We start from the raw sequence: 22,153 nt of genomic DNA on the forward strand, positions 1-22,153 counted from the left end.
AACATAAAAAAAGGGAAGGAAAAAATTTCAAAATTAAGTATCAGAGTTCCAAAGTTGATAACAAGGCAATGAAGTACAAGAAAGTTCCATTGGTGTACTTAGGGGAAGGAACTTCAGTCAATTCTAGTACCTTATGCAAAGCGAATGACGGGAGGACCCAGTAAGGTTACAGCTGCATTGTAGGGAAATATAAAGATTAAAAACTGACAGATGACTAAGAACAAAACAGAGTATATTCTTTTTCCTGGAATTTTAAAAATTGTTTTTCGATATGCACAGACCTGGGTTTGGCTCCAGTGCAAAATGGAATACAAATAAACCTCAGTTCTGGACCTGGGCTCTGCCATTCAGCTCTTTGTGAACCTGCACCTGCTTCATTTTTCCTTGCTTTGTCTATTCCAGCTAAAGATAATTCAGGGGAAAGATGACTCTTCCTTTATGTGTTGCTGTATCCACTGGCTAATTTCAGCTGTACAACCAAAAAAAAAAGTAATCTTTCAATAGAGAGATTGACACCTTCACTACTTTTCTGAATAATAATCACCTGTAAATTTGATTAAAACTACAGCATTTCTTTTTAAGTGAATAAATGGCTTACAAGACAGGTAAACACAATTAAAACAAACATAGATGAAGAAATAAAACATATTCTGTCTTGTGTAGTAACAGAACATAAATTAAAATATATTAATTACCCTACCCATACATTTTAGGAGAACCATTTTTTAGAGAACCATTATTTGGAAAAGAAATTCCTATACAGAAATGTTTCTCCTATACACATTAATGAACAGCCTGAGTGTGTAACTTCTCTGTACACATCTGACTCTCACTGATTTAAAGCAGTATCTTGAGGTTTTGGCTACAGGATCTGCTGGTAATTATGGGGAAAAAAATTCCAATTAATTTTTCATAACAAGGCGTTAAAGCTACTGCCCTTTTTCCCCCCTCAGTGTTGTATGTTGCTAAGCTGCAGGATAAAGGGCACAAATACCAACTTCACAAATTACACATTCAAAATGCTAACATATGGCAAGCACATTTCTCATATTCACAGTAAAGTACATATTATGGAATCTACAATAAATCCCCAGTGTTTAAAGCAAAATAAGACCACTGTCTTGCTTTTTTCTTCAAATAAAAACACTACATGTGAAACCCTGCTGAATTTAAACTCCATAATACAGTAGATCGTATTATCACTTTTAAACATGCACTCACCATGAATGAGGTTGCCAGAAAGACCAGAACTAAAACAGAATTTATTTTGAATTTGACTTTTTCAGTATACTGTGCTTGGAAATTTACTGGTTCAGTTACATGGGATGTTAACTACATTTCAAACTACACGTCTGCAAAGGCTGGATTTTGACTCCTAGAGCTGCATCCCCAGAGAGTACATTTGTATCCTAGGAGGCAAGTAAAGGATTTAGATTTGATAATGTACACCAGTCACATAGTGCAGGATTACACAGCTCTACAGCACTAAAGAGAGCCATCTAAGGAATTAAAATTAAATATACACTTGGAACAAGCTGCTATGAAACTAGGATTTTTCCTTTTTTAGTGAAAAATGGTAATAAAGTAATTAAATATGCTCAGCATAATACACCACCACCTTCTGAGTCAAATCCTGTGCTTAATCATAAAGCAGTGCTGTTCACTACAGTGCATCCCTCCCAGAGGGTGGTCTATGAGAACAGAACTCTAGAATTTCATACATGAGCCCTGCAACATGGCAATGCAATATATCCATGTGGCAGTCCCCAGCCTGACTGAAATGGGGTTTTGAGCACGGAAAACCTAAAGAGTGAGGTCTGGGTAGAATAAAACTGTTGCTTTTTTTTTTTGCTTTCTTTAACAGTTACAATGTGATAAACAGCCACAATGAAATTAACTTGCCCTTATAGAGTACAACACACTGTGACAAAGCTACTTAGCATTTCATCATGCTCTAAAAATCCAAACTACAGTTTGAACACTTATTATTCAAACTCAATATTTCAGTCATGAGTTGACTTCTGCAGACATCTTTGCAAGTTGAAGCCAGAAAATATGCTGGAATTCAATTTGTATGTACTTTTTTCCATGAAATAAAACCACAAGGGCTTTAGGTAAATTGTACTTTATAATTTAGAGCATGCTGCATCATGATAATTTGTATTGTTCTGTATTTTATTTAACACAAGTAACATTCATTTACTTTGTAAATGAAGAAGAAAAACAACTCAGGTTGGCAAACAAAATATTAGCATACACCTACTAAAACATTCCTATTGTGAAATCCACTGCCTGGACAAGCATTGGATGGAAGGAATCCTGATCCTACTGACATCAAATGGTAACCACCACACTGCTCTGATGTGGCCTGAATTCCACCTGTTCTGCTGAAGCATCATTTTTACCCGGACAGTAAAAAGTCAATCCTTATGGTATTAAAAATTATTTTTTGAGGTTTTTAAAACATTAAATCCATTCACACTTAAACTTTTCCCAAAATGTTTTTTTAGGCTGTAACACACAGATTGCTCTACTAAATACCTACTGTTTTGGAAATTAAAGGAGTGTGTGTATAGAACCCTAACAGATGAAAACCAGAATCCTTGCCCTTGGTAAGAAACAAAGTGTTTTCCATCACTCACCAACTGACATCCTTCCAGGGACTTCACCAGCTGAGCATTCTGACAGGAGAGAATGGACCCGGCCAAGTTCAGCATCACACACACTGCAGAGAGCAGCATGAAAAAGGTTATCTGGAAAAAACCCAAGCACCCTATTATTACTCACTTCAAGAGGCAAACAAGGGAAAAATACAATTTAGATGTTCAAGAACTTCCAGCCTGTCACACAATTACATGGATGACAACATTTCATGTATTTTAAAGAGAGTAGGGTACTTAATCTGACAGCATTCTTGGTCTTGCACTGTAAGTGAAAGCTTAATCAAAACTAGACACGGCTATTATATGTTTTCCTCCAGCCATTTCAAAATAATCCATTTATCTCCCACTTCTATCACACACTCCGAAAATTTAATGGGTTTTATTACCAAGCATTACTAAAAATTAAGATTTGAAAAATGCTTTATTATAAACAGATGTAGTCTTGAAACAAATTCTTTTGATGGGGATATGGGTATCTTAAACAGAGAAGTATTTATGAATATCACATATCATGAGTGCCTACAAGTTGGGGAAAAAAGAGTGAATAAAATTTGAGATATATATATAAATATTTGATTTTTAAACAACAATTACAATTTAAGCAGCAGCCCCCATATCAACTACTCATGGTGTTAATTACTCCTTTTTTCTCATCTCAAAATATGTCAAAACAAGCATTAACCTGATTCCATCATTTAATTATCATTTTATTGCTTTAACTGTACAAAAACATGGTGCAGTCAGTGCAGACAAATCTCAACATACAGGGAATGGCATAAACAGTGAGAGGCCAAGAACAAATGTGTGTCTGATGTGTGGCCACCTTAAATACTCCGTGTTGACATTGCCATAACTCAACAGGAGTGTGAGTGTATTATATGAAATTAGTAAGAAATTCTGTTGCATCTCTTTTCCATATGCATGCTCACAGTTTACAGCCCTTCACTGTTCTCACAAGATGTTATCTTTTGTCAGTGCATGTGCTAGGAATGTTTTTGACAACCTTAAATCCAAAATGGCTGTATATTTTTTTTTCTAGTGCTTTTGGACAAAACCCCATAGCCTCCACAGTATTAACAAAGGACAGAAGCTGTGTTACAAACTTTAGTTGCCAGCTTCAGATTCTTCCATGTATCACAGCTGACAACAAGGGCTGTCACATACACCAGGTTTATTTTTTGCATTACTCCATATCAGCATTCATTAATGAAGAAACCTCTATTGGTGTTTCCAAGGTAACCTCTTCCTCTTGTCACTGGCAGACAAGAGGGACATGAAACAGGCTCTCAGAATTCCTGTTCATCTCGGTGGGTCTATGCCTCACATTCTGTTTAGGAGTTGCATTTCAAAGTGGCAATCACCACATGATATCAAATACTGAGGTTCTCTGTCACACTTGTCTTCCCAATTTTGCTATTTTATGCCTCATTTCTTAATGTCCCAGGCAAGGAACTACCTAATCTGGACATGGAGCTAAAGGGGGAAATTCACATCCTTTGTACGTCTTTTGAAACTACCTTGCCTCTTGCAGAGCACAAAGATCCTAATAAAAGGAATTGAAGAATATCCAATCTCTGTCCTTAATGCTTTTCAGCTAAATACCAAAAAAAGCTTTCTCCTGATGGGGTGGGACACACCTGGCACTCTGTTACCACAACTTCAGAGGTAAAGTTTACCACCATGCTGGAAGCCGCAACAGAGAAAATGAGGCACAAAAGTATCAATTACCATATTTACAGACATTAAAAAACATGTTCAATGAGCTTCATTTTTTTATCACAAATCAGTCTTTTCTCACACTGGCACAGGTGCAGCAGTAAAAATAAACACATCTGCAGCCCTTTGAAAGAGCGGCCATTGTGGATTTTGATGGAGACCCAACATTACACTATAAAACACTGCAGATGAAGTTAGATATACATTATTTATGAAGTCAAGTATGGCTAATTTCCACACTAAAATTTTCCTCAGAAAGAGAGCTACCAAACAATATATTTGCTCTGAGAGCTCAGTGTGACATACTGGAAGGAGCAGTATGAAGCTATAAGGAAACAGTATAAGACACAGTCAACCCAATGATCAAGGGCAAAAACTTACACTGAAGTAAATACAGAAAGGTCAGATACTGAAGGGCTATGACATCCTAATGCTGATTTAAAACTGCAATAATATGTTCTTCACTTTTCTAGGAACAACATATAAACAAGATAAAATATTCCTAGAATTCAGCAAGAAGCATTAATGCCATGAAGCTCCAAAAGTCACCAAGAACTAACACATGAACAAAAAGCAAAGCCCATGGATTTATTATGATTTGGTAGTAGCAGAACTAATTGGAGAAGTCAAAACTTATGTTCTATACAAAGGACTCCAAGGACAAAATGTTTATAGACTTCCTATGTAAATGTTACCATGGTCCTACACAAATTCTACAAAGCTAAACAGTCTGGATGCAATGATTTAAAATTATGTAACAACTCACTATGTGAGATGTCATCTGCACATGGACCCACACAAGGTTCTTCTTTTTACTCCATTTCTGGGAACTACTTTAGGTATAAATATACAGAGCATATCAAGAGTGAGTCTGCATCTTTGCAATCCCAATACACCACACACATCTGCACAGAATGGAAGTATCAGTACCCTCCATGCCTCGCAAGGGAGAGCACAGAAAAAGTGCCCTTCCATACTGAAACAAAAAAAAACCCTCAAAAAACGTACGCACTAACAGGTTATATTATCTTTCCACTATAAAGGAAGTTGCTTGTAGGTCTCTCTTGAGTATAACTTGACCTTTTAGAAAACTATTAGTATTCTCAGATTATTTGAGAACATTTTTTCCCTCACATTTCTTAAATGTAGATACAACCATACACCTGCCTTCAGAATGTCCCGAAGTAGATCATCTCCATTTTATGGATGCCACCAAAATAATCAAAGGGATTTACAGAAGCTGATATAGTCTCTGCCCTCTGTCACTTTCAATTTTGCCTCTCAATATTTCTTTTTTCTTCATAACTGGCCTGAAGTAATTTATTCTTTTTTGGTTTTACCATAAGTTATAGAATTCCTTTCATCTTCTTTCCCAAAGGCACTGTTAAAACTGTATTACCTGAAAACCCGAAAGCTTTAATCCTTGAGATAGCTCAAAGCACCTTCTTGCCCTTACTGTCTCTTTCACAATTTGTTCTTGAATTGATAGGAGGTAAAAAGGGGAAAAACAAATGAACCAACTTTAGCACACACTGCAGTTTGTGACCAGCAACATAAAACATTAACAATTTAGGTTTTCTGTCCATATACAGCTTTCAATCAAAAAATGCAGCGAGAGCAGTTCTGAGGAGGACTTGGGTGGGTTGGTGGATGAGAAGCAGAGCATGACCTGACAATGTGTGTCTGCAGCCAACTCTGTCCTGGGCTGCAGCACGAGCAGCGTGGCCAGGAGGCTGAGGAGGATCCCCCATCCCTGGAAGTTTTCTAGGCCAGGCTGGATGGATCTGAGCAATCTGGTCTAATGGAAGCTGTCCCTGCCCATGGCAGAGGGGGGAACAAGGTGACGTCTCTCCCAACACAACCCAACCCATTCTATGATTTCTATGACTTTCACAAATTTATATTGAGCCCTGTTTTGCCAGTACTTCTGATGGGGATTAAGTGATCCAAATCACCCACTCACACTCACTACTGCATATATACACATTGAGAGCACAGTATAAAGGAGCAGCACGTATTATAATTTGAAGAAATACTTACTATTACAAGCAGGACAAAGTTTCTACATGCAAAATAATTGAAGTCCTCCAAAAGAAATGTAAATATTGTATCACATTAAACCACATTTCTAAAAACAGCATTTTATTTAATTCCTCACACTTTCATTTTGGAGATCTATATGAAACAGGACTGCTTTTTCATTGCTGGCTTTTCAACCACTACTTCTCCTGGTGGTTTGCAGTGGTTAGATAGTCAAGACATGAGCACTGAGACAAAACCTTACCCTCTGTGCTGATTAAGTATATTACTCAACTCTCCTGTGCAGGGCACCTTGATTAAAACCAGGCATTGCCATGATAGGCTGGCTTCTGTCAATCTGCCAATGCTCTGCACCTGTAATACTGTGTCTGCGTGTATTTCCTGTTAATTCCTGTACTGCAGCTCCTGAAAGGTCAGAAAATCTCCTTGAATGAACTTTGGTTTACACTGAAATAGTTTGCAGAAAGCAATTTTTTGAGACACTGTATTTTGATAAGAGGTACTACAGGCTTCTTTCAAATCACATTAAATATGTGTGGATATATTCAATGAGATTTAAAATACATTCCTTTTAACACACACATTTCTTATTTGTGAAACAGCAAGAATAGCCAGAGGTGAACATGCTTGTCTCTATAAACTACTGTGTAAGTAGATTAAAAACTTGTCCCAAGGTATTTTGCTCACAGAACTTTGTCTTACATTAACCGCAGACAGTAACATTTATTGTTATTTGTGCTACAGAATTTATAGTTTCCCTGACAGAGGTGCAGAAGGTTAAACACCAGAAGCAAACCTGAAAACTGATCACCACGAAGAGCTATGAAGCAGTGAGATCAGAAACTGTGCCAGGACTAAGTTAATGCAAGATTATCTGGGGTACAGCCAGAAGCTACCTGTTGGATCAGCCAGAAGCTGAATGTTCATTATATAGTACAGGTTTAAACAGATATAACATAGAATTTTTAAAACATTTTAATTTCTAAATAAAAAAAAGTTTAAAATATAAATTTTAAATAAGCCCATTTTAAAAACTTGCTAAACAGAAATGGCACTCAAATCAACACTCTTGACTCATGGTTTGCAAGTGTATAAGAAACAACAAAAATTATCTTCCCATTATTTGACTCATAATAGATTTCTTTTTCATGATTTCTCAATGCTTGCCAAGAAGAGACAGGATGAAAAGTGTTGGCATTTCAGATCTAATTCATTATTCCATGTTTCTTGCCTAAATTAAAATAAAGCTTTGAAAAAAAATATTTTCTCTAAGTCTAAAGCAACATTCTATACTAAATAGACAGAAATATTCCCTGTAGTGTGGTATAGCATCAGGCTAAAGATTTTAATGTTTTTATGTTAGGAACCATAAATAATATCCTGTTTTATTCTAAAGTATATCAGTCTGTTCAAGTCCTGTTATTATTAAATTAAATTACATATTCCCCAGATTAAATTCCTTTTGACTCCAGTGAGGCTATTTAACTTGGTAAAGGAAACCGGAAACTTCAGTATAAATATTAAAATCCATGCGACTATTTCTAATTTCAAAGCTAAATACTTCAGATGAAAACTTCTGAACTTGATGTATGTGATTTTACTAACTCTCTTATGGCCCTATTAACTTTCTTTCATTCAGATAGATCATGGAATATAATTAATTTATTATTTATTGCTTAGTTGTATCATCATTTCTATATTTTTATTAAAATATTCTGTGGAAAAGTCTAACTTCAAATATTATTCTATTTAAGATTATAAACAATGCTACTGGTTTTGATTTACAAGAAAAAATGATGCCTCCCTGTGACTGTATTTTATCTCCTGTCAGAGCAGCAATCAGCTTCCAGCAGGAGTCAGCCTTGGAGAATGAAGGGAATGTTGGTAACAGCCTCTGGGCAACAGAGAGGGGCACTGGGTGTTTGCAGCAGAATTTGCATCACACAGAACAACACCTATTTAAAGACCAGGAGTAGTATGGTTTCCTCCTGTTTCACTGTGCAGCAAACAACAACAACATCAATGAAGTGATTATCCTAATATCTCATCATAAGAGATATTCAATACCTCTAAGAAATTCCCTGTCAGTAGAAGCAATGGGCATACAGCTAAGTTCCTCAAGTGGGATCAGATTAAAAGACTAAGACAACAATGAGTGCAGCACTGTCACGCTCTACACACAGCAATAGTATTTGTTGTTTCTGTAGTGCTCTGTTACAGCTCCAGCAATTACATTATTTATTGTAGTACTTTTAGGAAAGTGTAAGAGGGGGCCTGATTTAGTAGTAAAGACTTGTGCTCTCAGCTCAGAAACATTAACCAGAAATTTGTCAAAAGTAGATACTTAAGCATCTACTAATTTTCTGCTCTCTCTCTTCCAATTAACTCTTTTAGCATCTACACCTTTCTGTATCACAGAATATTCTGAGTTGGAAGGGACCCAGAAGGGCCATCAAGCAGCCTGCAGACTACTGCCATATAAAAGAAACAAGAGGAGCTATAACCTTTTCTTTTCAGATAAAATTCAAGCTATCTCTTGAAGTATTCAAATAATATGACACACTTCTAACAGTAATTGTAACAAAAATAGTTTGAAGGTAATTAGTTTCATAGCCGAGAACAAGTTTAGGTTTTGTCTAATAATCTATTAGAAGGACAATGGGGAGTTGCCAGCTAATATGCTGAAGAGGCTAATTTGAACTTTGCTACATGCAAATAAGCACTCAAAGGAATCCTTCAATGATCTGCAGCTAATACTGCAACAGTGCAACCTTGTCATACTTATTATTATAAATTATATCATATAATCATATAATTTTACTGTATGTACAGTCAAAAGAAGTCATTTGGACAAATTATAATAGTAGTTGTATTGTCTAACTTTTATCACTGAGATTTACATTTATGCATCACTGCTCCCCTAAATAAAAAATCCATGCACATGAAATTTAAGTGAAAGTATTATTTTGAAGGAGAAAGAAATCAGCACAAACCTATTTTAATGCTACTCAAAATATTGTCAATTTGAAATGTTCTAAAAACTGTTTCATCTGTACAGTCAGGTGGAAAAAGAGGAGTTGATAAACAGTGTGATAATAAGAACTTCAAATATAATGTTTTCTGAGAATTTTGACCACATAAACCAGATCTAAAATTTGCAACTACCTCAGCCATATTAGTTTAATTTTTCCTTCCAACACACTCTCCAAGGAAGTAAAAATTGAAACTTTTTAAAAATTAACAAATAATACACTGTGTCTCAAAAATGTTCCACAACAACAGCAGAACAGGAAAAAAAACCTGACATTTAGGGTCTTTAGACACTTAGAACACTAGGAAAGACAACATTTTTCTAAATTAGCTTTGTATGAAACAGTCTATATTTAAACAAAACAAATAAATCAGTAAATAAAAATTAATATATTTGCTCCAACAATGTGAGTAGTCTAAGAACTTTTAAGAAAATCTACATAAGACTGAATTTATATTTCCATAGCAACTGCCTAATGGGTTCATTCACCTAAACAATACTTTACTTTTCGCAAGTGTCACATTGCAGGAAGGATTCACCTCCATGCACGTGTCAGTGAAATGCTACTCCAAATAAATTAACCTTCCACAACATCTGTAGCAGGATTCCCTGAGGAAATAAAGGCTCGTGTTGTCCTGCTGACAAGGACAGGCATCAAATCTGTGCGAGCAGCCCTTCCTGGCAGCAGCGTAATGAGACAGAAGCAGGATGTAAAGGTCACACTCACAGATATTTCGTGTCTGTCTTTCCCAACATATTAATAGCAATTAACTACTCACTTGCAATTATTCTCATTAATTAACAACTGCATGCTCTCTCTGAGCCCTTGCACACCAGAAGTCTGACTTTCATCACTGAGGAGGAAAATTCTGCCAGGTGAGCAGGGTCAGGAGCCACAAGTGCTGATCTCCCATCAAGAGCACATGAGCATTTTCAGCATCAGTTTCTGAGGCAGGGCTTCGACGTGGGCAGCAGCTCTTTCCAATTCAATTGTAATGTAAACTCACTATAGTTTTGGCCATTTCAAGAAAAATTGCACACACATCTCCAAAGACTCACATGACTAATTTGATGGAGATCCATCAGTAAATGAACTCTAGGATTTCAAAGACCTTTCCTCATATATCTGAAGTAGGACTTAATCCCTAATGCTGTTGTAGGTTTTATAGTATTTGTAGTAAGGAAACCCAAACACTCAATCACACACATGTCTAGCTCAGGATCTAAACTGTGATTTACCTGGCAAGTAAATCCCACTGAAATTAAACTACTTTTCTTCAACAAGCACAGGATAATTAGATTCTCTTTGGGTAACAGTGTGTTTCTTTCCATCTGTCACACAAATAAAACTAAAATCACATGAGTTTCGATTGAGTACGTGAGCACAAAGAATGAGGTATCCATTCCCAACTCCATCACACCTCAAAATACTTTAGATTAGTTCATACAAATATTTATTCTACTTTTAAAAACATTTCAAATGCAGCTCAGCTTGTCTCAAATAAATTTTTGAAGCTAGTGTTGCCTCACCATTTGAAAACAAGATAAAAAGTTTAACAAATAGCTGCCTTGTTGCCCAACTAGCCAGACCCAGTGATACATGACACGAGATTAATTTACCAAGGAGGAAGAAGAAATGCTGAAGCAAAGCAGACTCTCACCAAGAAAGAGTTGAAGAAATTAGACTGTGCAAAGGCTGCCAAGAACTCCAAGAGCAGATGGGATACAGCCTGCATTTCTAAAAGAAGGAGAAGCTGAGATGAAAGAACCACCAGCAGATATATTTAGAAAGCGTGTGAGAACAAGGGAATTACTGATGGGCTGAGAGAGGTGAATGCAGCACCCACAGCACACTCTTCATTGCAAGCAGCAGCAGCAGCAGCACTGGGACTGTGACAGGCTCCGAGGGCAGGAGCTGCTGCCGTGGCAACAGGATGCGATGGCAGCACATGCGGAGGAGCAGGGGCTGTTTTATCATTATCCTGTGCTTCTTTAGGACCGGGCAAGTGCTATGCCCCAGCAGGGTTTGTCTGCTCTCCAGGAAAAGCTGCTTGTGGTCTTTGTAAACTCTTCCACTGGGGGTAACTAATTAGCACATGGATGCCCAGCAGAGGAGTCTGGATTCTCACCTGAGTGACAGCCAGTGGCAGCTGGGCCCAGGAACAGGCAACCCTGGTCAAAAGGGTATCAGAGAGATGCAGACAGAGACCGAGGCAAGAGAAAGCTTTAAGAAGTGTTGAGATGTTAAAGAGAATTTAGCATGTTCATTCTAAAGAGATGCTACACCCTGTGGCATCTTTTCTGCCCCACTGCAAAGATTTCCCTGATTCACTTCCTCTGTTTCCATCTCAAGTGTTGTTTCTTTCTCACCCAGTTCACAACTTTACTGGGTCATTCTCCATTTTTTCCCCCTCTTCCTCTTCTGTCAGGTCTATTCTAATGAAAGGGCACCAGGGCTAGGTTTTTCTGTCAGTTGTTTCATGGTATTAAAGAAGATAGAAGGGAATCAGCAATCTAAGTTGAAAAGAAATCAATAGGCAGTGCACATTTTAAAAAAGCATTTTAAAAGCTAAATGGATATTTTAACTTACCTGCAAAAAAAAAAAACTGGAACATAAATGTACTCAGAGTTTACACAAATTCAAATTGCAAGTTTTGAAGACCACACTTTTCAGACCCCCAACTCAATCCAACAAGAGACATTAATTCATGGCCTAACACAACAGCTCATACATTGGGAAAAGACCTCTCAGGGCATCACTTTGAAAGAAATATAAAAGAGAAGCAGCTTCAATAAAACAAAAACATACTTTAAATCTACTTTCAAACTGATGTTACCACTAAATACAGTAACCTCACTTCTAGATCCTGTCTCACAGATTTTTAGCACAACTCCAGCCATGCTGTAGCAGTGTGCAGACAGATGATGCACTTGGGTGACCAGCGCAGTACAGCCATGTTAGTGCTTTATACAACTAACCTTCAGGGAAGAACAGGAAGGCAAAAGGCAAAGAAAAACTTAACTATGTCCCCAAGTATAGGAAAATACTACTTACAGCCTACACTTTCTTCACTGAAAGCATTCAGAACTGAGATACAAATCTATTGCAATTCAGTTATTTATGACGCTTGTGGCACTGAATGTCTGAAACATCACAGATCCTACTGTATGATTTCTTACTGACATGGTTTTGGGAAACTTCTTTCTGGTCATCTAGGTCCTATTCTTCTTAAATCTTTTGATGTCGATCTTCCTCATGTTGCCAGATTCACATTTCAATTTCTGCTTCCTCTCCCAGGCCTCCACAATTCTCTTCCCCCTAATTTAGTATTCAGTTCATCTGAATTTGGGTTGGTTTCCTTCCATGCTCCCAGAAAAAAAGGTCAAAGACAAACACTCTGCTCTCAATTCCAAACCCTGGGCTCACATCAGCTCAGATCAAAATTTACAGCTTTACATCTGAAGAGCTACTTTATGAACCAGCACTGGATTTGCTTTCCAAACAGAAGTTATTGCAGCCTCCCAAGTTATTGCAAGCCTTCCAATTTCTTTTGGAAAGCAGCAATACTCAGCACTCAGCCCCTGCCCAGCTCATCAGAAACTGAAAAGCACAGGTATGCAAGATGCTCTTGTTTTCACCCAGTGTTTTGTTCACCTTTAAACTAATGCTTCAGCCTCAAAGACAAGTGTTTGTCTAATAGCAGGGTTCCTAATGAACATTTTGATCAAGGAATTCAAAGAATGCTCATGCTGAAATGAGAGTGCAGAGTGATCAAGGGATCTGTTAAGGCACAGAGATGTTCTGCAGCTCCTCTCGACATCACACAGGTATCAAAGTCAGCAGTGACACATGAGGGGATGGCTGCCTCTCACTCTGCTCTTCTCCCACGCTGTGCATTCGTCCACTTGCTCTTCTCCTGCAGTCCTGACCTGTTTATGCTGACATTGCCTTCCACTACAGAGATCATCTTTTTATTCCAGGAACCTAACACCAAATCTCTGCTTGAGGGTGGGTACTGGAGGGAGGACAATAATTTTTTCTTTTTTAAAATTCAAATATTTCTCTCAGATGTCATCAGAAAGGAAGCTGTACATTCTCTTACAAGAGTTTGAAAATACTTGTCTCACACCCCTAAAGCTGCTCTAGATGCTCAGGTTAAGCAGCAGGGCCAGGAACATGTCAACACTCCACCTCACTGAGCAGAATATAGCAAACTTTCTGTTTTATAATACACTATATATATATATATATATATATATATATATACACTAATACACTATTAGTGTATATATAGTACAGATAGTAAATAAATAGTACACTATTTCTATACATTTTAGGTTTCATCTGTATCCTGAAGTTTGGTTATTCCTGCTGCAGTCTGCAATGATATTTAGTGAGAGGAGATAATCAAGAGGAAAAACATTTGGACCAGTTTTACATATTCATGCATCTTAAGGGGCAAGAGTATATGTGAATGTAATGATTTAAAATTATTAGTAATTTCCCTTTTCAATGTAGATATTCTTCTAACGATTTTTACAGAAAAAAAAAAGAAAAATATTCAAGTCTGAATTTCAACTAATTCAAGTTTTTCACTGGAATTCTAGAAAGAAAACTCTCTCATTTTGCAACAACTACCAAGCTGACCCAAGTTGAGTATTTTCTTAAAAAGTCAGTTTTTGTATTTAACTGAGTCTTACCATGGGTGCAGCCTGAGACTTTGCTCAGCAGTTCATCCTTCTGTCTGATATGCAGGTTGAACTGCAGCTATTTAGGACAGCTTCTCTTATTTTTCTAAAATGAAGAAAATTCTATGTGCTTATCAAACACAAAAAAGGCTTGAAGTAATGGTTCATTTGAAGGGACAACACATTGAGCTATATACACACTGATTTCCATGTTCACTGGTGCACAGAACAGGATCTGGAATGCACATTTCATAGTAAATGCTTTTAAATAGCTATTCTGAGTAATCAAGATCATTTATTAGTAAGTAGTATTACCTTGTGCTCATTGACATTCACAGACATTAAGAAACCCCATATTTCTCTTAATTGAAAAAAATACTAAATCTATCAGTTTATTGTAAAAACTGTCAGTTAGAAATGTAAAAATATTTTTCTGGGGTCACCCAAATGCCAGATGGCAACAGAGAAGCTTTCAACTCAATTCAGATACTGAATTAATCTCCTTAGCACAAACAGATTTGCAATTACCATAGATTAGATTGTAACAGAAAAATAATATGACTGCACAAATTTAGTTTTTTTACAAGTTAATTCCCCAGGTGCTCCACAAGCTCTCTCCCAGTTTTCAGACACTTCCATAAACCATGAGGAAAGAAATTCCTACTTTAACACTGCATTTTAACACTAAGCAGTAGTAGTGACACAGCCAACACTTGGTTTCCAAAAAAGGGACCCTTGAGAGATTTTCTGAAAGCACTACCAATACTATGAGATTTCAAAATGAAAACAGAGAAATCTTAATGAGGAAACATCTGAAATATACAAAATCAATGTGTGAACAATTTAAATATTTCCTTTGCCTGAGTGTTTCCTCTGGTAAATGTAAATACAGGTTTGATTACAGACGCTGACTCCTTGTATGTATAAAGCATTTTGGCAACATAAGATACTGACAGCTAGGAGATGACCAAGAAAATTCAGATAAACTAACAAAAAATCTGGCGAATTTTCCAGATAATTAAGATTTTCAAAGACACTTTAGCAGGAGAACTTCTAAATTTCTGCATATTAATATTGCAGTAAAATGTCCTTAGTACATACACATTTGTAAATCTTTAACTGAATGCAGAATACAAAACAGCATTCATACTAATAGCTTATAAATACACAACTACTCTCAGTTTTGACTTTGGTTCCAAAATGTTAAACTACGCAACAACATGCTCATTTCTACACCAATACTACATAACACACTTCTAGTATGATACAGCCAAAAATTAATGGTTGATGAGCTATTTCTGTTTGATACTTCTTCAATTTCCTCTTTTTGCCTGCAGAAAATAATACATTGGCAAAGAAAAGACCCTGCATCTGTGGGAAAAGTCTGTATGATTACAGTGCTGAGCAAGGCACACCCAGCAGAGTGGGGGGCTGACCCTGGCCAGCAGGAAAGCACCACACAGCCACCCACTCACTGGCCCCTTTCACCAGGACTGGAAGGGAATTAGGAAAGCCCAAATGAAAACAAAAACTTGTGGAAGGAGATAAAGATAGTTTAATAAGCAAAGGAAAGAGGAAGGAAAAAGCCAAAGCAAGTGATGCTGTGTGGGAAAACCAGAAAGCTTTGATACTGCACAAGTGCTGCTCAGCAATAGTCAAAACACTGGTTATTATAAACCAGCTTTAGTCCCAAATCCAAGATATGCAGAAAACTGGCACCTTAAAATATCACAGTTTCACCAGTTTTCAGGATGTCACATATGTTGCATGGTTTAATTTTATTTAACTTTATTCATAGCTTCAAATGATAAAGCTATTTATCTATCTTTCTGCTATCACTCTTGGCAATGCCAGATTCTATAACACACTGCAACAAAAAAGACACACATTGTAACTGATTGTCTAACTGCTTATAGTACTATAAAATAGGTTAAAAGGTAATTATTGACCATATGCATTTGGCATATGTGCTATATAAACAGATCAGGAGAAACATGGCTCATTAGCATGTTGGTGGTAGTTTGTTTGGAGGTTGTAAAGTTAACCATTATTGACTACTAATCAGAACAGTCACCCTGCACACGTGGGCTCCAACTGCTCAAAGGTATTTACAACTCAGCAAGGAAAACAGGACATTATGTAGCCACTGTAAAATCACTACACAGCTTAGTCACACACAGAAGTGAAACACACCATCCCTTCCCCATTCTTCAGCTGATGATTGTATCACCAACAATGCAGAAGATCAGGATCTAACATGAGAGCATCAAGCTTACTCCTGGAAATAAATAATTTCCTAGAGCAGATTTTAGGAAGATGAGCTGTTCTGCAAACATCAATGTTACCATTACTGTTGTCTCCCTTTTATCTTTATTTCCTTGAATTACACTGACCACAACTGCCTATTTACATTTCACTGAACAAGTTGATATTAGAAAGCCCAGCTGAATTTACAACATGCAAGTGAGTGTTTGGGAATCACAGAAAACAAGTCTCAACAGGCCTGGATAACATTTCTGATGTGTGAATATTATTTATTCCAATGATGTGAGCTCTGCCTACTGTCCAAGTTTATAATATGAAAGATATACCTGAAGTTCTAATCCATCTTATTCTTATCAGTGCAAGACTCTATCTCATACTGTCCACTATGCTTTTTATTCCAGGGACTATCTTCAGTACTATGTTACAAATGTTTTGTGTTACTCTGTTACACATGCACACTGCTTCAGACGCAATGTTTACCTGCTAACACATCCTTATTGACACAGTCATCTCGTGTTTTTAATAAGCTTCATTTCCATCTAATTCTGCTTTACATTAATAGGCTAACTGAAACGCTATTAGCATGCACACACAAAGAATGGATTACTGTTCATTATTAAGTAACTACATGAATCTCACAACAAAAATTATAATGTAGCTGAAAATCTTTCTGCAGATGAAGACAACTACTAATTTGCAATGGGCTTTTTTCCATTCAGATACCTGCTAAAAAGATTGCTCTGCAGTGCATTTTTTGGCAAATAAGTTATATGCAAAGGTACAAGCAGACCAACAATCTGTTTGTGAGTCAGTAGAAAATTACTATTTTCACCCATGTGGTTTATACATTACAACTTCAAAGGTTTCAACTTTTTGTACTAAGTGTTTATAAAGATCAGGACACACAACAACACTGCAGATCATCCCCAGAGACCATCAGGCTTCTCTATAAAGACAAAAGCACTGGGAGTTGCTCACCACAAGGGACAGGGGTCTCTTCCATGAAACAACACCGATCAATCCTGACAACAGCACCTGCAACAGAGAGCAGAGTTACTAAAGAGGCATGAGGGTTATACCAGTGTCATTAAAAACACAGTAGGTAATAAGATGAAGTTCATACACAGTCATGATATGTATTTCCAGAATGCTGGAAACCAAATACTAAAAATAAAATGCTTTCCTTTTTATTCTCAATAAAAAATAAACAGAACTAGTACTAAGCTGTTTTTAAACAAATTTCAGTCCTGCTGCCAGATTCACTCAGCTGTGATCAGATCATAAGAAGTCATTAAAACATTTCTTCTCTCCCAGTCCCAGTTGCTATCAATACTAAAGGAGAACAAATGTTTAGGGCAAATTTTCTTCTGATCTTTTACCACAATTAAAAATTGGCTAATAAAGGGGAGTAATGACAGAACAATCACAAAATCATCCAGGAATCCAGATAAATTAGCAGAAGGGTTTTTTGTTCTGTTTCACTCACCCAAACAACCTCCCCACTTGATCGTATGTTTAGAGAGGACCCATACATTCATTAAAACTTGGATTTAGCATACAGATACATTACACCCTATACTACAAACCAAAAGCAAGCAGGATTCAGAGCTTTATGCATCTAAGCTAATCTTAGGTATTTTAAAATAACATGCAAATGACAGTTGAGACGCCATAAGCTTTACACGTAATTAAAAATGGAGGAAGAAACAAGAAATGGGGGGAGGGATATTGAACCTGGTGTGGGAGAAAAACAATTGAGAGGAGCCTTTTCATTATTGAATTACAAAAATAGTAAAGTTAACAAAATAAAATGCACAGAAAAGAATGCACAATGTATTTATTTCAAGAGTCCACAGTGTCATTTTTTCACCGCAGCTTGTGCAAAGAGTCTGCGTAACAATAACTTAGATACTTAGCTAGTCACCTTTCCCCCTCCATCCTGCTTTCCTAACAATATTTTGGGTGTAAAAATAGCAGAGCATAATAAATAAAAATGCATCTTCATCTAGCCACTGCAGAAGCTATGTACCCTGTACTGGGAACCAGGCTGGAAACAATCCAGTCCAGGGATGCTTGGCAGGAATGTGGAGAAGGAGCTGTTGGTCATCTGGAGCAGCTGCACTGTGGATACTCTCACTGTGAGCATGTTTCAAGCATATCTCACAATCTGACAACAGTGCTGCAGCAGATGTTGAAAACATTATTTATAAAGTCAACATGTGGAAAATGTGCCTTTTGGTATTTTCTTTAGTAGCTGTGCCATTAAAAAAAGACCCCTCAAATTAGTTTGTTTTTTTTTTTTGTGAAACCTCAGTGTTAGTTTCTAAATGAAGTACAAATGCAATAGCTGGGAGATAAATGCAAAGTAAAAATTAACCAAGACCAGCAGGTGGATATCAAAGACTGTCCAGATAATGCCTACATGCAAATGTGCATATTTTGTATTCTACAGCATTTCCTACAGCAGAGAAGTCACACACTTCTGGATGTTGGCCAAGTGAAGGAAAAGTCAAGAATTCCATCTTTGCTGTTAATTAAATGTGCTCACACAGCTATGTTAGCTTATTATTACTGTATGACAACTTGGCTCTGGGCTGATAATCCTGTAATGTGGAACCAAACTCAGAAGGTAAAATGACAAGGTTAGCTAGTTTATCTGCCAGCTAGACAGCAACATGCTCTCAATTAAAAAAAATGGGCTGGCTAAAATTGTGAGGTTATTAAAGAAACCCCTTTAGGAAAAGTAAGAAATTGCATTCCAAACCAGAGCATGTATTGATAGATAAAATATTTGTAGGTAAATCATTATTCACCAAGTCACCTGGTTAGAGCCAATATACTGTAGTGCACTACCTATGAATAGCAAATCTTTACTTTCATTTACTGTGTGTCCTCCCTTCCATGAATTAAACCTCTACTCCTCTTATTTGTGCCACTGCACAGGGTGCAAGAAGGGAGCTGATTCCTCTTGTTCAGCTGAACTACACCTGTGTTTGACCTTTAGAGAGGCCCTGTAAGATGAAAGAGGTACATGTGTTTTGGTATGGAAAAGGAGAGCTTTGTGGCACTCACTGTACTGGCTCTCCATGCAAAAGGTCAAGCACAGCCAGGCCACTTGATAAATTTACACTAATTATAGACACAAGAACTCAGTGTCCCACCTGTTTAACACTGGCATTATAAGAGGTCACCTCAACACCTCAACAATGCTATCATGTAATTTTCCAAACCCCATTAGTCCCCTGTGTCAGTCACTGGTTACCCAAAAAAACTTATTTTGCTTTGAGATGCAACTACTTCTATTGCCAAGCACCTCACTTTAGCCCACAACGTGCACAGCTATATAACCAGGAATTTAAGAACAAAACCAAACCACACCAACAAACCCAAACAAGTAAAAAACCCCACAAAAAACCCCAAACCCCAACCAGTCTTGAGGCTTGTTTTCTCTTCAGCTTACACTTCTTATAAATACAATGCTAACATTAAATACAGTAAGTAGAACCTCACTTTATTTCTATACAAAAGTAGTAATTATTTGAAAAGTAGTATGTAATTTACAGGCCCAAAATATCTTAAAATAATCACTCAGAATATTCAATAGCTCAACATTGCAATCCACACAGCTTCTAGTGCTTTTCAAAAATCACTACATCACATGTATTCTCTGCACAGGTTTTTACTTAAATAAAATGTAAATTGGAGTTTGAGGATTTTAACAATCCCTTAACACTGGCAATGTGTTTGGATTTCAGAACCTGCAGGGTATATTTCTCCACTACCCTGGACCCAAATTCCATCTGCTGAATTGTAGTGAATCTCCCCATCACATAATATTTGAAATAAATGACAGCTACTAAAAACATTCAAAGAAGTAGCTTTGCCAGATTCTTTACGGTGAATTCCCACAGATATATGCAGATATATATATCTGCTGATTACCACAATGCTGATGCACAGAGAAAAAACAGAGTACATCAGTGCTGACTTCTGCAGCATTAGAAATGCAGTAACTCAACATGCATATGAAAACTCCATTATCATCAATGCAAGTGATGCTCATGCATGACAAAGATGCATTTACTTTAACAGGCACATACTGAGGCAGGGCAAAACCAGAAGGTAAAATTAATTTCCAGTATAGGGATTCAAACAAAGGATTAGCCCTTGATGGTGTGTTTTCCAGCATTTTGCCTTCACAGCCTGGTGAATCTCTATAAATTCAGAGGGCTCTTACTTTGAATATGGGACAGACCAGATGATGCAGCCTCTCAATGTATCTTAAATCATCTGCTTTCCAAGTCTCCAATTCCAAAATGGCTCTTGTATCTAATATATTCTCTAGCATGGTTCCTTTAAACTTCTTTTCTGAACTGCATAAACCCTGTATTTATATAAATATTAATTAAAGCCACACTACATATAGTGAAACACTATCAAGGTACAAAAAAACTACAGAAACCTAAAATTCTGATGTCTGTGTATTAATTTGCTTAATAAAATGAATTTTTTCCTTAGTTTGACTTGGGATCTAAAAATGGTTTTCTAGTCTAATACAGAGCATGAGTTATAGAACTCATGTTCTGTTTTTATTTATATTTTTCCAGTTTTATTCTCTACTGTTATTCCTGCTCCCTTGCTCAGCCTGGTACAATATATATAAAGTAATTTGGTTATTTTTTCCACCAGTTTAAGGGCTAGTCATGTTTTCAGCTTTTAAATACAAGACCAATTCTCTACGCAATGGATTCAGTCACATGAAAATAAGAATACAAGTTCTTCACAGTAATTGCAGAAATTCTCTCTCAGGCCTCTTCTAATAACCAAATTTATATGTTTACAGAAATCTGTGTATGTGCTTCCAAAAACATGTGTTGTGAAGGCAGGTAGATAACCCAGAAACCAAAGAGCCTGTTTGTAAGAACCCATCAGGCAGACACTGAGCAGGCCGGGCAGAACAGGCACAGCACAAACAGGCAGAAGGGGCACGAGGCAGCTGAGTGGAGAGGGCAGGGCAGAACTGGGCAGCCAAAGGGAAATCCCAGCACCACCAGTGCCTTCTGCCAGCCAAGCACAAGAGCAGCTGTGCTCCTGCACAAGGGCCTGAAGCCACTGACACCTCCCAAAGCTCCCCTCTGGGGGCTACAGGAGCACACACTACTGCAAAGATTAATTGTGTCAACTCAAATCTTCCTGGAAGGGTAAAGATCAATTGTACCTCAACAATAATATCCCCAGCTGCCTTTAGGTTTAGATGTACCTCAGAGAGTCTAAAACAATGGCTGAAATATCTTCCAGGATGGTGTTTCTGTGAAATCTACCACAGCCCATGTAAAAAGTAGATAATTATTAAACAAAATTCAAGCATTAAATACTGTGTAATACCACAACTATCATATACTCAGAGACTATAAAAGCATGACACATTACTACCAAAGCATGAAATCATCTTACTCTCTGCAGCATCTGCAATCCATTAGTGCAAAATGATGGTTAAGTTAAATACACACTACAGGAAAAAGAACTGTGATGCACGGGAATTAGCTGAAAAGTGACTGAATAGTCCACCAGTAGTATTACCCTCCATTCCAATTCCTGGACAAACAGGAAGGATGAAAATCTCTTGGGGTGAGGGTGGTATGAATGCATTAACAAGTACCAGAAGAAGAAAAAGGTTTATATATTTCTATATGCATGCACACACACACAAAAACTGGGCGGACAAATACAGAACAGTGGCTTGGTTTT

At 37.2% G+C, this 22,153-nt stretch overlaps 1 protein-coding gene across 1 annotated transcript in view; it reads right to left on the bottom strand.

The window, feature by feature from the left end:
- ENTREP2 (endosomal transmembrane epsin interactor 2) overlaps window positions 1-22,153 on the bottom strand; it is an 85,157-nt gene that overhangs the window by 32,675 nt on the left and 30,329 nt on the right. The window contains exons 2-3 of the mRNA XM_030282012.4: window positions 17,384-17,440; window positions 2,643-2,753 (exon numbers count right to left, since the gene is read on the bottom strand). Coding sequence (XP_030137872.4) covers window positions 2,643-2,753; window positions 17,384-17,440 — 168 coding nt within the window. The remainder of the gene's footprint in view (window positions 1-2,642; window positions 2,754-17,383; window positions 17,441-22,153) is intronic.

The sequence above is a fragment of the Taeniopygia guttata genome, chromosome 10 (genome assembly GCF_048771995.1).
Source record: "Taeniopygia guttata chromosome 10, bTaeGut7.mat, whole genome shotgun sequence".
NCBI lineage: Eukaryota > Metazoa > Chordata > Aves > Passeriformes > Estrildidae > Taeniopygia > Taeniopygia guttata.